At 53.0% G+C, this 21,749-nt stretch overlaps 1 protein-coding gene across 2 annotated transcripts in view; it reads left to right on the top strand.

Annotated features, from left to right (window-relative positions):
- The window catches only part of NCF2 (neutrophil cytosolic factor 2), a 30,116-nt gene that overhangs the window by 1,674 nt on the left and 6,693 nt on the right, over nucleotides 1-21,749 (top strand). For both annotated transcript variants that reach the window (XM_026001166.2, XM_026001167.2), the window contains exons 2-13: nucleotides 549-631; nucleotides 7,499-7,607; nucleotides 12,041-12,175; nucleotides 12,846-12,953; nucleotides 14,622-14,681; nucleotides 15,984-16,027; nucleotides 17,377-17,518; nucleotides 17,765-17,833; nucleotides 18,770-18,845; nucleotides 20,483-20,505; nucleotides 20,916-21,067; nucleotides 21,187-21,298. In XM_026001166.2, coding sequence (XP_025856951.1) covers nucleotides 549-631; nucleotides 7,499-7,607; nucleotides 12,041-12,175; nucleotides 12,846-12,953; nucleotides 14,622-14,681; nucleotides 15,984-16,027; nucleotides 17,377-17,518; nucleotides 17,765-17,833; nucleotides 18,770-18,845; nucleotides 20,483-20,505; nucleotides 20,916-21,067; nucleotides 21,187-21,298 — 1,113 coding nt within the window. The remainder of the gene's footprint in view (nucleotides 1-548; nucleotides 632-7,498; nucleotides 7,608-12,040; nucleotides 12,176-12,845; nucleotides 12,954-14,621; nucleotides 14,682-15,983; nucleotides 16,028-17,376; nucleotides 17,519-17,764; nucleotides 17,834-18,769; nucleotides 18,846-20,482; nucleotides 20,506-20,915; nucleotides 21,068-21,186; nucleotides 21,299-21,749) is intronic.

Below are 21,749 nucleotides of genomic sequence, written 5' to 3' on the forward strand. Positions count from 1 at the left end.
CTCTCAGAGCTGGGCCAATAGCACCCCAGATTCCGGGGGCTGCTGGAGACAAAGTGCACATTGTTGGGGAGAGAGATGGGCTAGTGCGGCAGCCAGTCCAGGCACAGCTATGCCAGCAGGGGCTGCTGGACGAAGCTGGAACGGCCCTGGGTGGCCATCACCTCCCCTTGCTCACTGCCAGGCCTCCCTCGCACTGTGCTAGAGTAGTCCTCACGTTCTGCTTCTGGCCCTCATTCACTGTGCCTTTCTTTGGTTTCCTGCGTCATCCCTACTCTTGGCATTTTATATGCATTCTTATTATTTTAATTGCATAATATTTATTTACTCAATACTCACGTTTTGTTACTTTTATGATTTTACTCCAGTCACCTATCTTGAGAGGTAGATATTAACATTTCCATTTTACAGAGGTGTCTGACCTCTAAGTCTCTTTCACCATCAAGATAGCGACTGTGCTCCTAAACCTTCTTGCCTCTCCCTCTGGGCTCATCTCACCTTCCCCACTGCCTGGCCCCTTGACCACCGCTAGGCCCTTCTTCTCTCCACAGGCTTTCACCCGAAGCATTAACAAAGACAAGCACTTGGCAGTGGCCTACTTCCAAAGAGGGATGCTCTATTACCACATGGAGAAGTAAGTGCTCCAGTGTTGCTCAAGCTGGGGAAGTTTGCGGAGAAGCCCGGACATGGTCTTGGTGTTGCTAGGCTTGGTGTTTGGGAAGTATCTTTCCAGCTTCTCTTGGGAAGTGTGACTGGCCTTCTCTGGGCAGTTATGAAATACATCAGCAGGACGCAGAGGCCCTCCCCAGGGAAGGAGGGAGGGAAGGCAGGCCTGTCACCCAGTTAGAAATCAACTGTGTCACAGCGCACTACGTAGCCACCATACAGCTGCTGTGGCACCTCACCAGCATTCCTGATGGGTCATAGCTTGGGGCAATGCTGCTTGGAAATATTTTAGCCATTAAGGGAACACCCATGATGGTCTTCTACTAGGAGGTAGTGAGCTATTTCACAATGAGGATTATCATGAAACCACATCAAGACCTTCCTTCATTCCTTTTTTTTTTTTTTAATTTTTATTTATTTATGATAGTCACAGAGAGAGAGAGAGAGAGAGAGAGAGAGAGAGAGAGGCAGAGGGAGAAGCAGGCTCCATGCACGGGGAGCCCGACATGGGATTCGATCCTGGGTCTCCGGGATCGCGCCCTGGTCCAAAGGCAGGCGCCAAACCGCTGCGCCACCCAGGGATCCCCCTTCCTTCATTCCTAAAGGATGTTGTTTTCAAAAGCCTGGTTTAATCCATTCAATGACATATAATTTAGCCACCAAGATAAGAATATAAACTATCATACGTATAAGGATATAGTAATACAGATAAATAAGTGGCATATATATCAATATGGAAAAAAATCATAGTAGGTGTTAAATTTAAAACAGATTTCAAAACAGTGTGTATAACACAATCCCATTCCTGTTTCGCAGAATGGTCTGAAAGGCCTTAGGCCAAAACGTTGCCAGCAGTTCTTTCCAGGTGGTAATATTGTAGGGATTTCCATTGTCCTCCATCAGCCTATCTGTATTTTCTGGTGTCTTTACAGTCACCATGAAACCATTAGTATAAAACCAAAGAAATAGAAAATGAAAGTTAATTCCCACTCCTTGCTCCCAATTACCCCCCAAAGAGACCTACAAATAACAAAGGAAAACTCTTCTAAGCACCAATTTAAAATCTTTTAGAGGATGGCAAACTTCCCGTTGTAGAAATTGCTCCATTAGTGGGCACAAGTTCTAGGGAAGGAGAATTTGGCTCAACCTAAGGAAGAACTTTCAAACAGTGAAAATGAGGGTGGGGGCACCGTGTGGGTGGTGCAGTGCGTGTATGTGTATGAACACACATGTGTACACACTTGTGTGTGAGCATGGGCAGCAGGTGACGCAGGGCGTTGATGGATGGCAGAGAACATCCGGGCACTAGGGAGGGACAGGGCTCTCATCCAGTGCAGTCTTGAAATGCCTGAATTCCAGGGTCGGGTCAGAAGCAGCTCGGAGAGCTGCAGTGCTCCACTGTTGCTAGGGGCAACCACAGGAAGCTCAGAGGACTTGCAAGATGTAGATGCAATCACCTGAATGAGGAAAAGCAGGAGAGAAGTCTTCCCAAAGAAGCCCCCCCCCCCCCCCCCACACACACACACACACGCACCGCCCCTCCCCCCCCCCCCCAGACACAGAGGCTATCTAGGGAGAGAAAGCCTGGGGCAGAGGGAAGAGACCCACAAGCATTTACCTTCTGGCGGTGTCCTGCCTCTGTCTCCCTTCTTAAAGTTCTTCTTCCCCCTTACCTCATCCCTGAATTCTCCACATGGATGAAATAAGAGCACAAATCCTCCAGCTGATCCTAAATCTCAAATGACAAACTCTAAGGCCATCCTTTAACCAGCTCTCACAGCCTATAATGAGGGGAGACAACTAAGAAGGAAGGCTCCCAGAAGAAATGTCTACACAAAAATACCCAGAAGTCCCAGAACCCGAAAGGCTCAGATTCTGAGCAAAGCAGACAGATCTTAGAAAGATCTAGAAAGGAGGCTTAATTAGTCTGTGGTTGATGATAGTTAAATTCGAGAGAAAAATTTCCCACGGTTCATCTTCGAGTCTGCAACTATCTATTGAGGAAATACTGTAAATGAGGCACTAGTCTGCACTCTGAGCCGCCTCCTTTTTTTTTTTGCTCACCCATATGCGTTGGTGTCCCCACTTCCCAAGGCTCTGCTCTTGACCTTTTCCCCTTTTATCACAACAGCAGTGGTTGAGTATTCTTTTTAGATTTATCTTATTTATTTTAGAGCGAGTTAAAGAGAGTGGGGGGAGGTGGGGTGGAGCGAACCTCAGGCAGACTCCCCACTGAGGGTAGAGCTCAACTCTGGGCTCCATCTCCCAACCCTGAGATCATGACCCGAGCCAAAACCAAGAGTCAGTTGCTTACGGACTGAGACACCCCGGCGCCCCAAGGTGGTGGTTTAATGGCAAAACGTATGGGCTGTCTTTCCAGAAAAGCACACACAAGCACATACTTCTGTGTACAGTTTCAGGGGGTTCATTATCCCCTGAAATTCCATGATTGAACCCTGAGGAATCTCACCCTCTTCCATAGCATTGACCTCCACCTGTAGCCAGCCAGCTGCTAAATCTCTAACGGGGATCAGCCCAGAGTGTCTCTTTTCCCAAACCTTGTCAAAATCTTAAATCCCAGACCCATTTTTCTCCACCAGCACTATAAGGTTTACACTCTCATTTTCACCAGGACTATTGAAATCACTTCCAAGTTGCTTTCCCAGGCCCTAGTCTTATCTTATTCCAGAGTGATCTTTAAGAAAATAAATGTGATCTGCTTATGAACTTCCAGTGGATCCCAATCCTATAGGATGAAGTTCCCTGGCCTGTTCCTATGTGGTCCAGCGGCTGCCAAACTGCTCACTCATCCTCCATGCATTTGCCCTAAGGCGGCTCTCTGCTGTGCCCTTTTTTGTTTTGTTTTGAGATTTCATTTATTTATTCATGAGAGACACACACAGAGAGAGGCAGAGACACAGGCAGAGGGAGAAGCAGGCTCCATGCAGGGAGCCCGACGTGGGACTCGATCCTGGGCTGCCCTCTTCTGTGCCTTTTAAAATAACATCTGTCTATTCTGTGACAGATGTTGGCTTGCATAATTGTCTCCTCCACTACTTGGTGAGTTTCCTGAAAGAAGAAATTTTTCTTTATTCACTCTTGTATTTCCATGTCTATTCTGGTAGTTAATAAATGCTTATTGAGGGCAGCCCGGGGGCTGGGCGGTTTAGTGCCGCCTTTGACCCAGGTTGTGATCCTGGAGCCCCGGGATCGAGTCCCACATCGGGCTCCCTGCATGGAGCCTGCTTCTCCCTCTGCCCGTGTCTCTGCCCCATTCTCTCTCTTTCTCTCTCTCTCTGTGTCTCTCATGAATAAATAAATAAATAAAATCTTTTAAAAAATGCTTACAGAATCAATTAAACACAGTAAAAGCAAGCAGATATACCCTCTGCTTTAAGGAACTTACAAGGTAAAAGGAGAAACGGGACATGAACCCTAGTAAGTATAATCAAGGCAGAAAGGGGCAAGTGCTTAGAAAGGGAGTATTTTGAAACAAGTGCCACGGGGATGTAGGAAGAGGACTTCGTGGTGAGCCGGCTGGGAATCCCCCCAGATTACAGTGGGGCTTGTTTTAGGGGTGATAAGAGGATGAATGTTCTTCCTGTTTCCCCCACTTTTGCATGTGGTCCTGCGGCCCTCCGGTCGCTGAGGTTCCACAGGAGGAGGTTCCACAGGAGGAGTCCCACGTGGGACTCGACCCCGGGACTCCAGGATCACGCCCTGGGCCGAGGGCAGGCGCTGAACCGCTGAGCCTCCTGGCTGCCCACTCACCCCGTTTTTTAACACAAAACAAGCACTTTGGATACTCTGTCGGCTTTCTTCTCCCTCCTTCTCTCCCAGGGGCCCAGATCTTTAGAGCCCGGCAGAGGAGAGAATCCTGCGGATTCTGTTGGGCTCGCTCAGAACCAGGTGGACACAGGCAGGGTTACTTCACAGCTAACATTCACCTGCTCGGGGCACCTGGGGGCTCAGCGGTTTGGCGCCTGCCTTCCGCCCAGGGCGTGATCCTGGGGTCCTGGGATCGAGTCCCGAGCTGGGCTCCCTGCATGGAGCCTGCTCTCCCTCTGCCTGTGTCTCTGTCTCTCGCTCTTCTGTGTCTCATGGATAAATAAGTAAAATCTTTAAAAAATAAAATTCACCTGCTCGCCAGGGAGGAGGGCACACGCGAGGGTGAATGCTGACCGCGCCCCACACGTGGCAGCTGAGGACCTACCTCACAGACAGGCGGTGGAACACGGTGGAAACTGCAGCTGCCCGAGGCGGGGGTCACCTGCATCTCCACCTGCTCCTCCTTCCTGGCTCTGTGAATCCCAGCCAGCCACCCAGTCTCCCAGCTTGGAGAGAAGAAGCAGGCAGGCCTCCTCTCTCCCCTGCTAGGCAATGTCTGTGAGAACATATAACCTACTTTTTTTTTTTTTTTAAGATTTATTTATTTATTTATGAAAGACTCAGAGAGAGGCAGAGACACAGGCAGAGGGAGAAGCAGGCTCCATGCAGGAAGCCTGACGTGGGACTCGATCCCGGGACTCCAGTTTTGCACCCTGGGCCAAAGGCAGGCCCTAAACCGCTGAGCCACCCAGGGATCCCTGAACACATAACCTACTTAACATGCTACTTGCTTCTTAAGGAGTGGCCTGTGTGCTTTTAGAGTGTTTTTTATTTTTTATTTTTTTTAAGATTTTATTTAGGTGTTTGACAGAGAGAGGGAACCAGAGAGCACAAGTGATAGGAACAGCAGAGGGAGCAGGAGAAGCAGGCTCTCCAATGAGCAGGGAGCCGGATATGGGGATGTGGGGCTGGACCTCCGGATCATGACCTGAGCGGAAGGCAGCCACTGAACCCACTGAGCCGCCCAAGCGCCCCCAGCAGGTTTTACAATCCTCTGTATTAACAACTGGGATGTGCTAGGGAGAGCTACTCTCCTGTTTCAGATCCAGCCTCTCCCATTGCTCCTAGAGCCACTGCTGCTGTGGGAGTCACTTCAAAGAAATGGTGACAGAGGGATGCCTGGGTGGCTCAGCGGTTGAGCACCTGCCTTGGGCCCAGGGCCTGATCCTGGAGACTGGGGATCAAGTCCCACATCGGGCTCCCTGCATGGAGCCTGCTTCTCCCTCTGCCTGTGTCTCTGCCTCTCTCTCTCTCTCTCTCTCTCTCTCTCTCTCTGTCTCTCATGAATAAATAAATAAAATCTTTAAAAAAATGAAATGGAAACAAAATATCTAGCTTCTGCCCCAGTCACCCTGGACCAGCCCACCCTCCTGGTCAGCCCATTGAGACCACATTTCCAGCTTCCACAACTGGGTTTTATCTACAGATAATACCTAATTCACTGTAGAGTGTTAAACATGTAATAAATGATTGGTGTATGAATTTAATTGCCAGAATTTCAGAGCTATAATAATAATAATAATAATAATAATAATAATAATAATCAGCAACAACAGTAAATTACTGTGTGTGCCAAGCACAGTCCTGAGCACCTGGGTGCTTCACCTCACTTTGCTCTTACAATAGCCCCGGGAGGCACGTGCTACTATTAGTCTCTAATTGTAAAGATGAGGAAAAAGACTCAGACAAATTAAATAACTTTCTCTCTGTCACCAGATCGTAAGTGGCAGAGCTAGAACTCAGATCCAAGGGATTTTGAGTCCAGAAATTAGATCTGGGACCACATTCTAGCAACCTCCTCCTCTCATATGCCCCTTGTACTTGATACACTCATGCTATTGATGTGTAGAAAAGTACTTTGCCAGGGTCTCCTGGTTAAGAGCAGAGCTGATGGATCTGGTCCCATTCTCTCAGCCCCCCATCCATGCACCACCAGTCCGTGTCCAAATTCCAGGCTTGCCTCCAAGAGAAGCTGCGTGTGGCAGCTCTAGGCCTCACCACCTTCGTTTCAGTTGCCCAGATGGAACCACGACCAGACAGCGAAATTTGTCCCTGCCAGGCCAGGGAGCTAAGGAGATGGGAGCAGCTTGTTTTTCATGCCTCCTACCTGCTACAGCCTAGCAGCGGCTCTCACCAGGGCCTCTGTGGAGGTCAAGGGCAGGCCAAGGAGACCTACCTGATCCAGGTCCTGCCCGCATCCTCATGGGCACTATTGACGTGGCCGGCCCCATTGTCTTGTCACGAATCCAGTGACAGCAGCCCTGTACACCTTGAGCCAGCCAGCACAGTGCCAATCCAACAAAGCAAAAGGGCAGTGCTGGGAGCAGTGTTAGAAATGCCATCTGGCTTAATTGGTGGTTTCTTTCTTCTGTTTTCCGAAGTGTGTGGAGGGAGAGGGTGGAGGAGGAAGCTAAGAAGGCCATGACACCAAGAGCTAACTTGGATTCAAAAGAAGGCCAAGGAGAAGACTCCGGGGAAGGAGGATGATGTCACTGGCAGTGGAAGGGGTCCCAGGAGCTGTGTCAGGCTGGCCTGATGGATGGTGGGGAGTGGGGAGTGAGCTCCAAATCAGCTGCACAGGGACTTAGGGGCAGCAGGTGCCAGCTCTGCTGGGAGCCCTCAGGAGAGGACTAGGGTTCTACTGGGAAGTGACAAGCTGCCTGTCAGAGAGGTAGGAGTTGGAGGCAACCCAGAAAGAAGAAAATACCCATGATTGCCTGAGTCTGGCAGTCGTCCCCAGGGGTGCTGGGATGCACACCCCACTCTGGGGCACCACTCACATGGAGTACTGGAGCTCAGGCTTGGCAAAGAGCTAGAGCAAGCCAAAAGGCACTGGAGAGGCCTCTTGTCCCAGCGAGATGGGGCAGGGAAGGAAGCGGACGTACATTCCACCCTGTATTTGCTCTCTGTGCCCTGGCCCGTGTTCTCATATCCCTCTGTCCTGCAGATATGACTCGGCCATTAAAGACCTCAAAGAGGCCTTGACTCAGCTTCGAGGGAACCAGCTGATAGACTACAAGATCCTGGGGCTGCAGTTCAAGCTGTTTGCCTGTGAGGTAAGGGGGATGGGCCCAGTCAGGGCAGGGGTGCCAATGCAGGTGCAGAGCCAGCTGCTGACACCTCTGTGAGCTTGGGAAGGGCCCCCAAGCCTCAGGACTCAGCGTTCCCCTCGAGAAGAGACTCAGATCAAGAACTTCAGGCTCATCCCGGGGCTTCAAGCCACTGAGGACACGCATTTTATTAACATAAGGCTCAAAGCACCATGTGGAAATGAGCCTGCTGGGCTCTCCAAGGGGAGGCTGGACCCGGGGCATGCTGGCCTGTGAAAGTATTCATAATAATTTGCATAATTCCGGTTGACAAGCTCTTTTGCTCAGCATTTACTAACAAATCCAAAATCGTGGGCTCACTCTCCGTGCGGGACCCGCTGTGACCTTGCTCAGTTCCTGAGTTACAGACCACGCTCTTTGCTATTAACGGCTCTGGCTTTGTGTACTTGGTTGATACCCAAAGAAAGAGTGAGGGCAATTTGGCACAAATCTGTCCTCCCCAGCTCAAAGAACAGCTCAAAGCACAAATTTAGGGAAGGTTTCCATAGAAGGATAACTTATTTTCCCTATTACCAAAAGGGAGAAACATGACTGGCTCTGACTCCACAGGCTCCTGTGCTTTTTCCAACCAGCCCTCCCCCTCCCCCTCCTAAACTCCAAATATACACCACTAGCTTTAAAAACTGAAAGCCCTGCAAATATCATAGATCTTTATTTAGAAGAATTGCTGATAAAAAAGTCCCCTTGCTTTAGTTTCTCAGGCAGGAGAAGCCATGCGTTCCCAGGGTGGCTCAGGACTAATAATAGAGCCCCCAGCTGCCCAGGCCCCTGGGGACTTGTGCCCCCATCCAGCCTGCAGCAGGCGAGCAACTTCCTTCACTTCTCACAGTCTAGGGAGATGAGGCTTTGGGAATTGCAGGGAATTGGTTGGCATTTGGCCAGCCCCTGAGAGGGAGGCTTCTCAACAATGCCACTGCCGATGTGCTGGACCAGATAATTTTTTGTTGTAGAGGACGGTTCTGTGCACCCATCAGATGCTGGTAGCCCCCCTCCCACCACCACCACCACATGACAACCTAAAATATCTCTGGACACTGCCAATCACCTCCCCTGCCCCTCCCCCCCCACTGCCAGTGAGAACCACTTGCACAGATTAAAGGGTTGGGAGTCCAAGTACCTCATAAAACAGTGGCATCTGGGATGCCTGGGTGGCTCAGTGGTTGAACATCTTTGGCTCAGGTTGTGATCCCGGGGTCCTGGGATCGAGTCCCGCATCAGGCTGCTGGCAGGGAGCCTACTTCTCACTCTGCCTATGTCTCTGCCTCTCTGTGTGTCTCTCAAGAATGAATAAATAAAATCTTAAAAAGCAAAAAACACACTGGCATCCAAACAGAATCCCATGGGAGATATGATCATCCCCTGTAGTTGGACTTGAAATGACCCCAGGGCAGGAAATACTGGCCTAATGGGCCTCTCTGCAGGTGAAGCTGGAGTTTTCATGGTCTGATGTCCTTATGCCATGTGAGACCGTGTCATTTTCCTATATATAATGCCACCCCTCTCTTCTTGCCAGGGCATAACCCTGGCTTCTGAGAAATCACATCATCCTTTTCAAAGAGTCTTAGGCTTTTCTAGTCATGGAGTCACTAAAATCTGTTGTGGGAAAAGGTCTTAAGAGAAGGTAGCAGGGAACCAAATAGGAATATTGAAGCAGACCTGAGTTCTCCTCCCTTCCTGCACACGTGGCCAGGGCTGGCCGGGGCCGGTCAAGTAGGTGTGCAGGAGGCAAAGCTCACTGAGGCTCAGAAATAGCCTGGAAGGGAATCTAGACCTCTCTGCTTCTGGGTTTGCTCCCGGTGCCCTCACCCAGCACCAGCCACTAACTCCGTGGAAACACAGTCCTGTACTCGCCTTGATAAACTGTTCTTTTTATCTGGCCGAGGCCCTGAACCAAATTGCAGATGTGGGTGGCAGACTGTTGTAGAGGCAAAGTACATTGGTTATCCATTGTCAAATACCAAATTACTCTAAAATGCAGTGCCGTAAAATAATATCACTTATTATCTCCTGGTTTGGGGGCTCAGGAATCCAAAAGTGGCTTAGCTGGGTGGTTCTGGACGAGAGGCTCTCAAGGGGTTGTGGTCAAGATGTTGGCCAGCACTGCCATCATCTGAAAGCTTGACTGGGGCTGGGGGCCTCTACTTCTAAGATGACTTAAGGGTCTGACAAGGTAGCATCACTTGTTGGCAGGAGGCCTCCATTCTTTGCCACATGAAGCTCTCCATAACACTGTCTGAGTCTTGTCAGGACATGGCAGCTGGCTTCCCCAGAGAACATAATGATCCAAGAGAAAGTAATAGGGAGGACCAATGTCTTTTATGACTTAGCCTCAGATGCCACACCCCCTTATATCCATAATATCCTATTGGCGATCCAACTCAGCTCCATTGGATGTTAGAGGGCAAAGGAGGGTGAGGGCCAAGAAGCGAGAATCACTGGGGGCTATCTTGGAAGCTGGCTATAGCAAAGGCTTTGGAGTCAGGTAGATAGGGATCAAATCCCAGCCAAACACTTGGCAGTTGTGTGGTCCTAGGTGAGTTAGACATCATTTCTGAGCCTCAGGCTCCTTATCGTCTGTAAAGAAGTGTTGAGTACTTACCTCGTACACATTCCTTAGTAAATCCATGTATTTTATAATGTCAGGCAACAGAGGTCCAGCGCTCCATAAGACAAGGTGCCAGCCCCCAGAAGCTCAGGGTCACGTGTAATGTGAGGTGGTGAGGTCAGGACAAGAGAATCGCAATGGAAAACCTATGGCAGCACAGAAGTGAGGCCCCAGCTCACATGGTGCTTGCGGGGGTGAGAGGTAATGCAGGTAAAGTGGCCTATAACAGGTAGTCAGTGGGCAGCAGCAGTGAGGATGAGGATGGCAATGAGCATGACAGTGACTCTGCCACCAACAGGCAACACCAATTTCCAGGAGCACAAAGTCCTTCATGGTTTTAGCCTTTCGATTATAAACACAGAGCATCCCCGGGTGGCGTCAGTCTGCAGAACCAGCCCTGCCGTCTTCCCGGAAAGCATGTGGGCATGGTTCTCTGAGGAGACAGGCAGCACGTGGGGGATGAAAGCCCTTCTCTGCTCGCCGCCAGCCAGCCCCAACAGTAGTACAGCAAATAACAATCATAGTAGTGCTAAATACTGGTGCCAAGCAACCGAACTCCGAGCTTTATGTGAATTATTCCATTTATTCCTTACAACAGTCTGGAAGCAGGCAACGTTCTTGCCACCATTATACACTGAAGCTGGGGAGGCCACGTATTAGAACCAGCCCTGGGGTCCCTGTGCCCTTCACCCCTGCACCGCACGGCCTCCACGATGTAGAGAAGGCCAACAACCTCTTTCCCTCCTAGGCCTCCGCTGACCAATTTTATCTCTTTTCTGGGGCTCTGGAGAGCCACCCCCACCCCGTGGGGGCGGGGGGGGGGGTGCATCAGGCTGTGATTCCTCTAACTTACACCTGAGAAAAGCTTGCAGCAGCTCCTGGCTGCTCAGCCCGTCCTCCACACAGGCAGGTGTCATAGGGGCTATAGGACTCCACTGCATTGTCCTGAAAAAGAAAAAAAGTAAAGTAAACCCTCTTTGTTAGCTGTCACCTTGATCTTCACTCTCTGTCGCCTTCCCATCTTTGCTTGGGAATCTGTTTATTACACTTAGCCGAGTATTTTTTTTTCTTGCCAATGCATCCAAAAGATGATTTGGTTCTATGAGTAAGATGTAAGGCATAATAATAAAGCAAACACGTATGAACCACCCAACTCAAGACCTGGGAAATCATGATTATTGGTGAATGTGCTGTTCCCTCTTGTCCTGGGGGGAGTGCTGCCTTGGTTTGTGCTGAATCTCTTTCTAGCTTCACTGCGCTTCTGCCCACAGTCTCCTCCTGCCCCTAGGACTATTCCGCAGTCTTGTCACTCATAACCACGTTCTGTTGGCGCTGGTGCAAGATGTTGTGTCTGGAACCCTCTCTCTCTCCCCACCCTGCACCGTCCAGTCTTTCAGCCTAGGCTCAGTGGATCGGGAGTCCACACACATATGTTTTATTCCCCACTCCTCAAGGAGGCTCGGGCACATCACGCTTCTCGGTCCTACAGCAACATAATAGCTGTTGTCCCCTCCCGAACTACTTGGTTGTTGAAAGAATAATGCACATGATGTTGGATTTATGCATTACGTCCTGATGTTTTCTTAACACTGTCCTTGAGCCCGGCATAACTCGGTAGCAAGATTGATGGTGTTATATTTTAGATATTCCCAGGAAAGCTGAGAAAGGGAGGAATGTCACCAGGCAACATTCCAGGAGCACACAGGCTAGCTCGTCCCTGGTGCCTAGATTTGGAGCAGCCTCAAGTTTTGTGTTGTGGCCTGTGCTTTTCTAGGTGTTATATAATATTGCTTTCATGTATGGCAAGAACGAGGAGTGGAAAAAGGCTGAAGAACATTTAGCTTTGGCCATGAGCATGAAGTCTGAGCCGAGACATACTAAAATTGACAAAGCCATGGAATGTGTTTGGGTAAGTGTATGGGTGATGCGGGTGGCCAGAGGATTTTCACTGATTTTTATTTGTTTCTGTGGACATGTGGATTGAGAAACCATAGAAGTGGTGCTTTTACTTTCTCTGAGCTCTGGGTAACACCAATCTTGGGGTTCCATGTAGGATCTTGAACCTGGCAGTACTGAGTAGCCGAGGCCTGGAGTTCAGGGACCTCTGTGGTGCCACTGCGGGGAGCAGGGGACCAGAGGCTGGATCCCAGCACAGGAGGGGAGAGGCTGTGCCTGCTTGCTCACCTCTGAGTCCTCGAGGCCAGCCACAGGATGGCACTGTCACGGGCCTTGCTGGACCCTGGCCACCCTGTGTTTGTGGTGTCTCCCCTGCTGAGTGCCAGGCCAGCCCGAGCCGTGCAGGGTGGGGGCGAGGGCGGCTCCCCTAGGGAAGAAGGGTCCTGAACGAATGACACAGACAGATGTGCACACAGTGTCCCAGGGGAAGGCCATATTGAAACCAACCGTTCGCACCGTAGACACTCTGAAATAATAAATGCTGTCTTTACACATTTAGAAAAACTGCTTTTGTGAGGTTGTCTCAGTGAACCTTTGCATCCATTCAGGGAGGGAGGCAGGATGAGCATCATCACTCCCGTTTTACAGGTCAGAAAATACGGTGCTCTCTTCCTGTGTTGTAGAAACAGAAGCTCTACGAGCCAGTGGTGATCCCTGTGGGCAGGCTGTTTCGACCAAATGAGAGGCAAGTGGCTCAGCTGGCCAAGAAGGACTACCTAGGCAAGGCGACAGTAAGTAGGCTCCATCGGCTTGGCCTGAGGCTCCTGTGCTGTGGGCCCTGTGCAGACCGGGGTGGGACAGGCTCCTGGGGTGAGGGCACCCCCTCTGTGGTGCTGCCCCGGGACGCGGCCTGAGACTGGATCCAGTGTGGGGCTCTCGCTGGAAGGTGGGCAGATGCCTCCAGCTTGCTGTCTCTAGGTTTCTCGGATTCCTCCCTTCCCGCCTGACCCTGGGTGAGAGCCACAGGGTTAGTCAGTCACAGGGTGCTGAGTCTCAGGGACTGAGCCAGGGCTAGAACATACAGCTCCGAGGCACTCAGTAAGCGTGGGGACCGGGTTCGAGAAACGAGCACAGCATACTCCTGGTTTGATGCTCCTTCTAGCCCCGCTTCCACAGCCCTGTGATTAGACTGCTTTGCAAACTGGGCTCCTTTAAATCCAGGTCTTAAATCCTCTCAGAGATGATCCAACACTCTAGATACAAAGCTGCGCTTGACTCTGACATGTCCGTAAGGCTAACGCTGCCCACTGGCTGGGTGGCTGGTTCTGGCAAGCAGCAGCGTTCAGGAGCGCCTGGGTCAGTGGAAACACCCCTAAGCCCGTCAGTGGATGAGTGAATAAACAACATGTGATGTAGCCGTACGGTGGAATGGCCATAAAAAGGAGTGAAGTACTTGGGGCGCCTGGGTGGCTTGGTTGGTTAAACATCTGACTCTTGATTTCAGCTCAGGTCCTGATCTCAGGGTTGTGAGATTGAGCCCCGTGTCGGGCTCTGTGCTGGGCATAGAGCCTGCTTAGGATTCTCTCTCTCCTTCTGTTCCCCCCTCCCCCACTAAAAACAAACCAAAAAAGACCCCAAAACACAAAAGGAATAAAGCCCTGATACAAGTGACAGCATGTTCTCACCTTGGAGACATCACTCTAGGGGAAAGAAGCCAGGCACAGAAGCCACCTGTGACCTAATCCTATGTCTATGAACGATCTAGAATGGGTAAACGCACACAAATAGAAGGCACATTGGTGATTGCCAGGTGCTGGGAGAAGGGGGCTGTGCACTAACCCCTTGGTGGGTGTGGGGTTATCTTCTGGGGAGAGGAACACATCTCAGAACTGGCTAGAGGTGGTGGTTGCACAGTAGTCTGAATGTTCTAAATGCTACCGCATTGTTCACTTTAAAATGGTTAATTTGGGACCCCTGGGTGGCTCAGTGGTTGAGCATCTGCCTTCGGCTCGGGGCATGATCCTGGAGTCCCAGGATCGAGTCCCGCGTCGGGCTCCCTGCATGGAGCCTGCTTCTCCCTCTGCCTGTGTCTCTGCCTTTCTCTGTGTGTGTCTCTCATGAATAAATAAATGAAATCTTTAATAAATAAATAAGTAAGTTAATTTTATCTTATGTGAATTTCACCTCAATTAAATAAAAAAAAGGACAGAGAGAGAGAGAGAGAACGAGAGCGAGCGAGCCTGCCAGGCTAGCAGGGCTGGCAGGTGCTAGTTCCCGAGGTGCTGGCACCTCTACCCCAGGGCCAGCGATCCCTCCCCTGCCACTGTCCATCCACCTCTGGGGCCGGGCTCCGGTGAGAGAGGGTCCAGGGGACGAGAAAGGAGGGATCTTGGGGAGAACCACGCGGCCTGGGTAGATAGTGCTGGCCCAGCCCTCACACCCTCCTCCCTCCATTCCAGGTGGTGGCATCTGTGGTGGATCAAGACAGCTTCTCGGGGTTTGCCCCTCTGCAGCCCCAGGTGAGGCAGCCCCCCCGCCAGATCCAGGTCTCCGGAGCTCTCTGGGGAGCAGCCCCCGGGGAGATTGAAGGGCTCCTTCGAGGGGCCTGTCGGGCCGCGGGCCGGGGCTGCGGGGTCCCTCATGGTCGCGGGTTCATGACTGCTAGGAGAACAAGGCGGTTCTAGGCTTCACCCCAAGTTCCCAGAAACCCACCCTCCTGCTTCCCCCACAACCCCGGTCCTCAGGCGTCTGCGTTCCAGGGGAGCGGCTGCTGACGGTCTCCCCGAGGCCTGGACTGTTCTCTCGGGAAGCCGAAGCACAAGCTGCGGAGGAGGTTGGGGCATCTTGGCAGAGGCAGGGGCTCGTGGGGGCCTTGTGGGGCCCGGGGCTCGAGGCTGTGGGCTGGTCCCGCAGCAGGGGACCCTTGGGGCACGGGGGTGCCCCAAGTGAGCCACGGCCTGGCCCGGTCTGGGCTCAGGGACGCGGCTCCAAGCGGACGGTGACAGTAGGCCCAGAGGAAGGTGGGCCCAGCCTGGCACCAGGCGGGGGGCGCGGGCGTGACCCCCCCCTCCAGGCTGCACCCACCGGGTCACTCCCGCCGGCAGCGCCGACAGCCTCCCAGGGGCAGGGGGACCACGGCTGCCGGCCCGGAAGGTGACCAGCGCCGGGCCCCGGGGGGTGGGATGAGCCAAGGGTGACCCAGAGATTCAGGGTCCTTTGATGTGTTTCTTCACAATGAAACTGGAGAGAGGCCTGTGGAGGAGCCCGCACCCCACCGCACCCCCACACCCCGGCTTCAGGGCAGCTGGGGACTCCAACGGGAGGAAGAAGCCTAGGCCAGTGGACCCCCGATACCCGCTGGAGAGCAGGGCACACGCACTGGAGGGAGGTTTCTGCGTGGCCAGTGGATGCTGGAGGGGGGGGGTTCTAAACACCCGCAGGTGTCACGTGATACAGCAGACGTTAGTTCTAGAACAGAGCTTTTGGAAACTGTCCCAGGGCAGGGCCGGAGCTCAAGGTAAGCGGCACCCTTGTGATGCCGTGTTGCTCGGTGACGGCTGAAATTCGCCAGAAACCAGGAGTGGCTGGAGACGAATGGCTGTGCCAGTGAGGCCCGGCACCCGGGGGTGGTGGGAGGGGTTCTCTTCCAGGGTTTGGTCAGGGTGCACGGCGCCCTCCCCGTCCAGGTGCTCTGACCAAGCTCGAAATGCATTCTTTGACCTCCTGGTCCGGGAGAAGGCTCAGATTTCCGTTAACAGCCTCTTCTGTCCCCCCTCCTTCCCCTGTTGCCGCTCCCTCCATCCCTCCTGGATGTCCAACAGGCCGCTGAACCTCCACCCAGACCCAAAACCCCCGAGATCTTCAGGTAAGTTAGATTTAGCTCAGGACGCAGAATGTCCCAGCCCCAAGCCTTCACCGATGGCATAAAGGGGGGTGAAGAAGATGAAACTGGGGTCAGGGGCTAAGTCCTGTGCAATGTAGCCTAGGGTGTGCGCCCATCCTGTTCTCAAGGTTAGAATGGAGCGATGAGTGGGGGGCACGGGAGTCTTGACCATCGGGGTCTGGCTATGGCTACGTGGTGGCTCCTGTGCCCCCAGGTCCCTGTGCACAGCCACCCACAGATGAGGGCCACTGCCGAGAGCGCAGGAGTGTCCGTGGGACGCAGCCCCTCGGGGGCCACAAGGCTGGCCAGAGCTGGAGCCGGCTGCAGCCTCTTCAGGAGACAGGGAGGCCAGAGCTTTCTGGAGCCCGGCAAGCGAAGCGGGGAGCTGGATGGTGTGTCCTTTCCCGAGGGGGTGTTTTTCACCTCCCCGTGGACACGTGGCCTCTGGAGGAGTAAGAGGAAGGGCTCAAGAGAAAGAAGCCATTCTTCTCTGGGATGCGAAGGCCAGAGTGACACAACTTCCAGCTATCTTAAGAATTTGCTCTAAGTAGAGAGGCAAGCGGGTCCCCCACCCAGTAAAGAGGATTTCGTAAAGAATGAAAACGTACCACAGCGACTATGAAAATGAGGGGGCCGAGGAGCTCACGCTAACAGCCCTGGAGGCGTCTGTCTCCCCCACGTGTATAAAGAGCCGGGTGTTTGGAAACAGAAAGCGGGGTGAGGGGAGGGGGGTGGAGGGGGAGTGAGCGGGAGCCTCCAGCCAGAGCAGGTGCATCAGACAGCGGCCAAGCGGGGCGCAGTCACACGGTCCCGGGAGGCCCACACACACCCGGGAGCCTCCACGAGCCAAGTGGGTCTGGGGGAGATGGTGAAGGGGCAACGACATGGCCTAGCACACAGCTGGCGGCCCCAGGACACCTGCACACCCCCCACTCCCCGCAGCTGGCCCCCTGCTCTTCACCCTCCTCCAGCTGCGCGGGCCGCTGGCTGTGCCGCCAGGTGACTCGGCCTCCCTGGGCCCCACTCCCCCTCTCACCCAGCTGGCTGCCACCTGCCCCACCTCTGTGTCCCCCTCCACCCGGCCCAGCGCCCCCAAGGAGCTTCCTCCGTAGAAGGGAAGGGAGGGCAAGGAGGGCAGGGCCTGAGAGTCCCGGTTGTTTGGTTGTTTCTTGTCATTCACTCTTGTTCCCCTGCCTGTGTGCTCATGGGCCTGTTCACACGCGGGTTCAAGCCTGGTCCTGCTCAGGGCCCTGGGCAGCCAGAGGCAGAGCGAGGGGTGCCCGGAGGTGCCTGCTGGCCCCACGGCCGCTCTTGCTTGCCTCCCCGCGCAGGGCTCTGGAAGGGGAAGCTCACCGTGTGCTGTTTGGGTTTGTGCCGGAGACGCCGGAGGAGCTGCAGGTCATGCCAGGGAACATCGTCTTTGTCTTGAAGAAGGGCAATGATAACTGGGCGACGGTCATGTTCAACGGGCAGGTACTCGGAGGACCAGGGTGGGTCTTTGGCCATACGATGTGGCAGCAAATGGCAAAGCTTCCCGAGGAGCCCTCCCCGCTGCCTCCGTGCAGGCGGCCTCCCCTCCTTCGTCTGTCTGCCCACCCCTCGCCCACCCCAAGCCCACCCCTCGCCCAGGCTCTGGGCTGTTTGGTGCAACGGGGACGATGGGTACTGATGAATGCAACTCTGTCTTCCCCCCTCTGATTCCGGGATGCTGCACCCCAGAAGGGGCTCGTTCCCTGCAACTACCTCGAGCCAGTGGAGCTGCGGATCCATTCTCAGCAGCAGCCCCAGGTAACAGGGTGACGAGGCCAGCCCCATCCCCGCCAGACTCTGCCACGAGAGGGGGCACGGGCAGGGTGGAAAGGGTGCTGTCCTGTCACCAGTCCAGAGTCCACCTGGGGTTGGCACCAGCTGCCCAGGGCTGAACCTGGGGGTGAAGGAGAATGCAGATGTGCTGAGTGGAGGCGTCTGGGACCTATTGGGCCCACCCACCTCTCTGATTCCTCCCGGTCTAGGGTGACTCGGGACCCAAAGACTATTGTATAGGAAGGTCACATCTTCCCGGGAATGTCCTCTTCACCTGGAGCAGTCAGCGAGTTGGCCGGTGAAATGCCATGGCCAAAGGGAAGTCTGTTTTAGAGCGTGGAGTCAGAGTAGGCCTCGCAGCCCCTGCTTCTCCATCACTCCTCAGAGGCCTGCCCTTTGTCGGGGGTCTTGGCTGGACCTGAGCCGCCATGTAGGTGACCGATTGCAGGGGAGCCTGTCCCTCTGGAGACCGCGCAGCCAGTGTCTTCCGTGGGCTTGGCCCTCCCTGGTTGGAGTTAACCGTACCCCGATGACTTGGAATGTTTTAAATGCCACACAAATGAGAGGGGGACTGTTTCCTTTGAAGGGGCCAGATGTGGGGCGAGAGGGTGAACTAAGACAAGACTCAGGGCCCTACTTACCTCATCTGCAGGTTTCCAGTGTGGCTGAGAAGGGTAGGTAGGCAGCAAGGGCCTTTTAGGTGGGGGTTAGGGTTCTTATTTCTCCTGGGATTGGTTTCCACCAGGCCAACACTGCCTCCCCTTTAACCAGCACTTTCCTCAGTCTCCCCTGAATGTTGCCACTGCTCCAGCTTTTAGGAAGTCGTTTGCCTCTGGCTCCTTTCCATGGCCCCTCTCCCCGCCCCCCCACTCCTACCTAAGATCTTTATCTGAACGCCCTTGCCATGTCTGTCACCTCCAGGAGGAAGCCTCCCCAGAGTCTGATATCCCAGCTCCTCCCAGCTCCAGTGCTCCTGGAAGACCCCAGTTACCACCAGGTTGGTGTTCCTGGAACAACATCGTTGGCCTGAGTGTGGGAACACTCCGGGCTGCTTCCTGACAGCATTGCTCTCCTAGTCTTCTAGGAAATTCTGGTTTCTTCTCCACCCAGCATATGGCTCAGCTTAGGACCACACAGCCCCAGGGCCCTCTCTCTCCTGTGCCACCCACCCACCTGAAACCTAGGAAGTAGATTCTTCTCCCTACTTACTCCAGAACATCCACAGGCTTGGGTAAATGTAGCTGGTTCCTGGGGGGCAGGGAGTGTCCAGACCCTTCAGTCCGTAGGTACGGATATCATGCCTCAGCAGAAAAGGCTGAAGTCACTGCACATGCTTACCTCAGAGGGGGCTGGAGTGGCAGTTTTCAAATGTCCAAGGAGCTCTCTCTGGAAAAGAACTGCTCTGCAGAGCCCCGAGGGATAGACAAAGAGCCAAGGGCTGATGTGAAAGGACGTTCTCCTGATGTCTGGAGAGGGCTGCGTTGGGAAGTAAGGGGCTTTGGGTCACAAATTGGCAGCTTAACCTGATTCTGGATGAGTGCTCAGTAGAGATGCATCCAACAGGTCGTTTGTCCAGATTCTAGATCCATGATTGTTAGCCTGGAGAGCACCAGAACCCTTTGGGAGGCTCTCCACACCGACATTTTTATTTTGAAAACTGTCAAACCTACAGATTGAAAGTTGAAAGTGTAGTACAAGAAACAACAGAATCCTTTCACCTAAATTCACCAATTGTACCAGGTACTTGACCTCCTCCCCCACCCCCAACCACTTGAAAGGAAGTTACAGACTCATGGCACTTCACCCTACACGTGAGCATTATCCTAGTCTCCTGCATAACCACAGCGCAATTGTTATATCTAGGGCATTGGACATTAATATAATATTATAGAGTGTATACATTTCCCCGATTACCCCTCAAAACATCCTCGATAGCTTTTTTGTTTTTAACTTTTCTGTCCAGAGGTCCATCGACGATCACATATTATTAACCTAGGAAAATGTTATGAATATAGATTCCCAGGCCTTTGATTCTGAATCTTTTTAGAATTGGCACTGAGCCTCAGAATCTATATTTCTAGAAAAAAACAAAACAAAACAACCCTTCCAAGTAGTTCTGAGGATTGGCTGGGTATGAGATCAGTGGGTTTTTTTTTTTTTTTTTTTTTTGATCAGGCTTCCTCTATCGTGAGTATCTTTATGTAGACCTCTCTTATATAAATTATGTGCATACTGTCATATTAATGCATCATGCACATCAGGAAACATGCACCAAAATAAGGACAAGGTAAAAATAGGTGGTTCTAATGCTGCTTGTGACTCCTGCTTCATCTTGCACTCTCTCCTTTCGTTGCTCAGAGCCCACTGGTTTAACTGGACTTCGGGGTCCCTGCTAACCCCACATGCTGTGTGTTTCCTAAAGGCAGGGACTGGGCTCATCTGTGTGTTTGTGCTTTGCCCTGCACATTTCCCTTGAGTGTGATTCCCCCGCAGTTTATTAAGGTTAGGAATCGCCCCAGAGAGTAAAGGTAGGATTAGGTCCTGATCTAAGAAGTTTTGTTCTGTGGAAGGCAGGGGCTGGCCAGGAGTCTTCATTCATCTTCTTTTGTTTTACTTCCTAACTTCTCCATTTAGGTCAAAAAGAAAAAGAGCCCAAGGTAAGCTTCTTCCTTGTACTATTTCAAGTGGTAGAGAAAGGCAAAGCTGAGGCTGTCCACCGTGAGCATGTCCCCCTGGGTTACATATAGGAAGAGTCCCAAAGGAAGGGTGGACCAGTTACCTCCATGCACACCCACAGTCCATGGGCTAGGGACTCCCGCAGTGACTTACTTCCCCGCCTCCGTGCACACATTTCCTACTGGCCCGCAGTGCGTGGGCCAGGTCTCCTGGCTCAGTAGGAATTCCTATCCAGGCGACAGTGGGGCTAAGGACCTCTGACCTTTACGTTACTGTGAACCCCGTTAGCTCTTGGCCTCTCCCTGCCGCACAGAATGCTCCCTGCGATCAGGATGTGGCTAAGAGGAGGCCACAGAGGCTCAGGAGTTCCTTCTGCTTCCTCTCCCCTCAGGACGTAAAGCTCAGCGTTCCCATGCCCTACACGGTCAAGGTGCACTACAAGTACACGGTGGTCATGGAGATTCAGGCCGACCTCCCCTACAGCCAGCTCCGGGACATGGTGGCTAAGAAGCTGGAGCTCCTACCGGAACACACCAAGCTGAGGTGAGTCCGGGAAGGTAGCGGTTAGGGGTACCACTGGGGGCCTGTGCTGGCCTGGAGGACGGAGGAGAACGCTTTGGTACTGACGTTCTCTGGCGTGGTTCTTACTCCTCTCTCCCCAGCTATCGGCCTCCGGACAGCCATGAGCTGGAGCCCCTTTCAGAAGATAACATGAAGGCTGCGTGGGGTCAAGTGAGAAACTACTGCCTGACTCTGTGGTGTGAGAACACAGTGGTGAGTGCAGTGAGGCCAAGGGCAGCCAAGGTCCTGCGTCTGTCGGGCCACTTCCCCAACAACCATCCAGCATTTACCGAGCACCATCCGTGAGCCTGGCACCGTGCTTGGTGTCGAGGGTACGGGGGGGTCACGAGCCACAGCTCTGCCTCTCTTTCACCCGCACCCCGGTTGCAGCCAGGAGAGGGTTCCCCGCAAGACAAGAGCAGGCCCGACAATGCACAGAAAGCCTCTGAGTCCCTTCTGCTGGCACCGAACTGTTCCAAGGTTAGGCCCGTCACGATCAGGCAAGGGTGGAATGAAATCCTAGCTGGAGGCCGAGCACAAAGCCGTTTTGCACTGTGAGCTTCCACGGGGAAGAATACTTGAGGGTGGAAGATAAGAGTGAGCATTTATTTCACAAAGAGGTGATTTGGATTACAACATCCTACTAACAGCAAGTGTCTGTTGA

This window comes from Vulpes vulpes, chromosome 13 (genome assembly GCF_048418805.1).
Source record: "Vulpes vulpes isolate BD-2025 chromosome 13, VulVul3, whole genome shotgun sequence".
Classification (NCBI taxonomy): Eukaryota; Metazoa; Chordata; class Mammalia; order Carnivora; family Canidae; genus Vulpes; species Vulpes vulpes.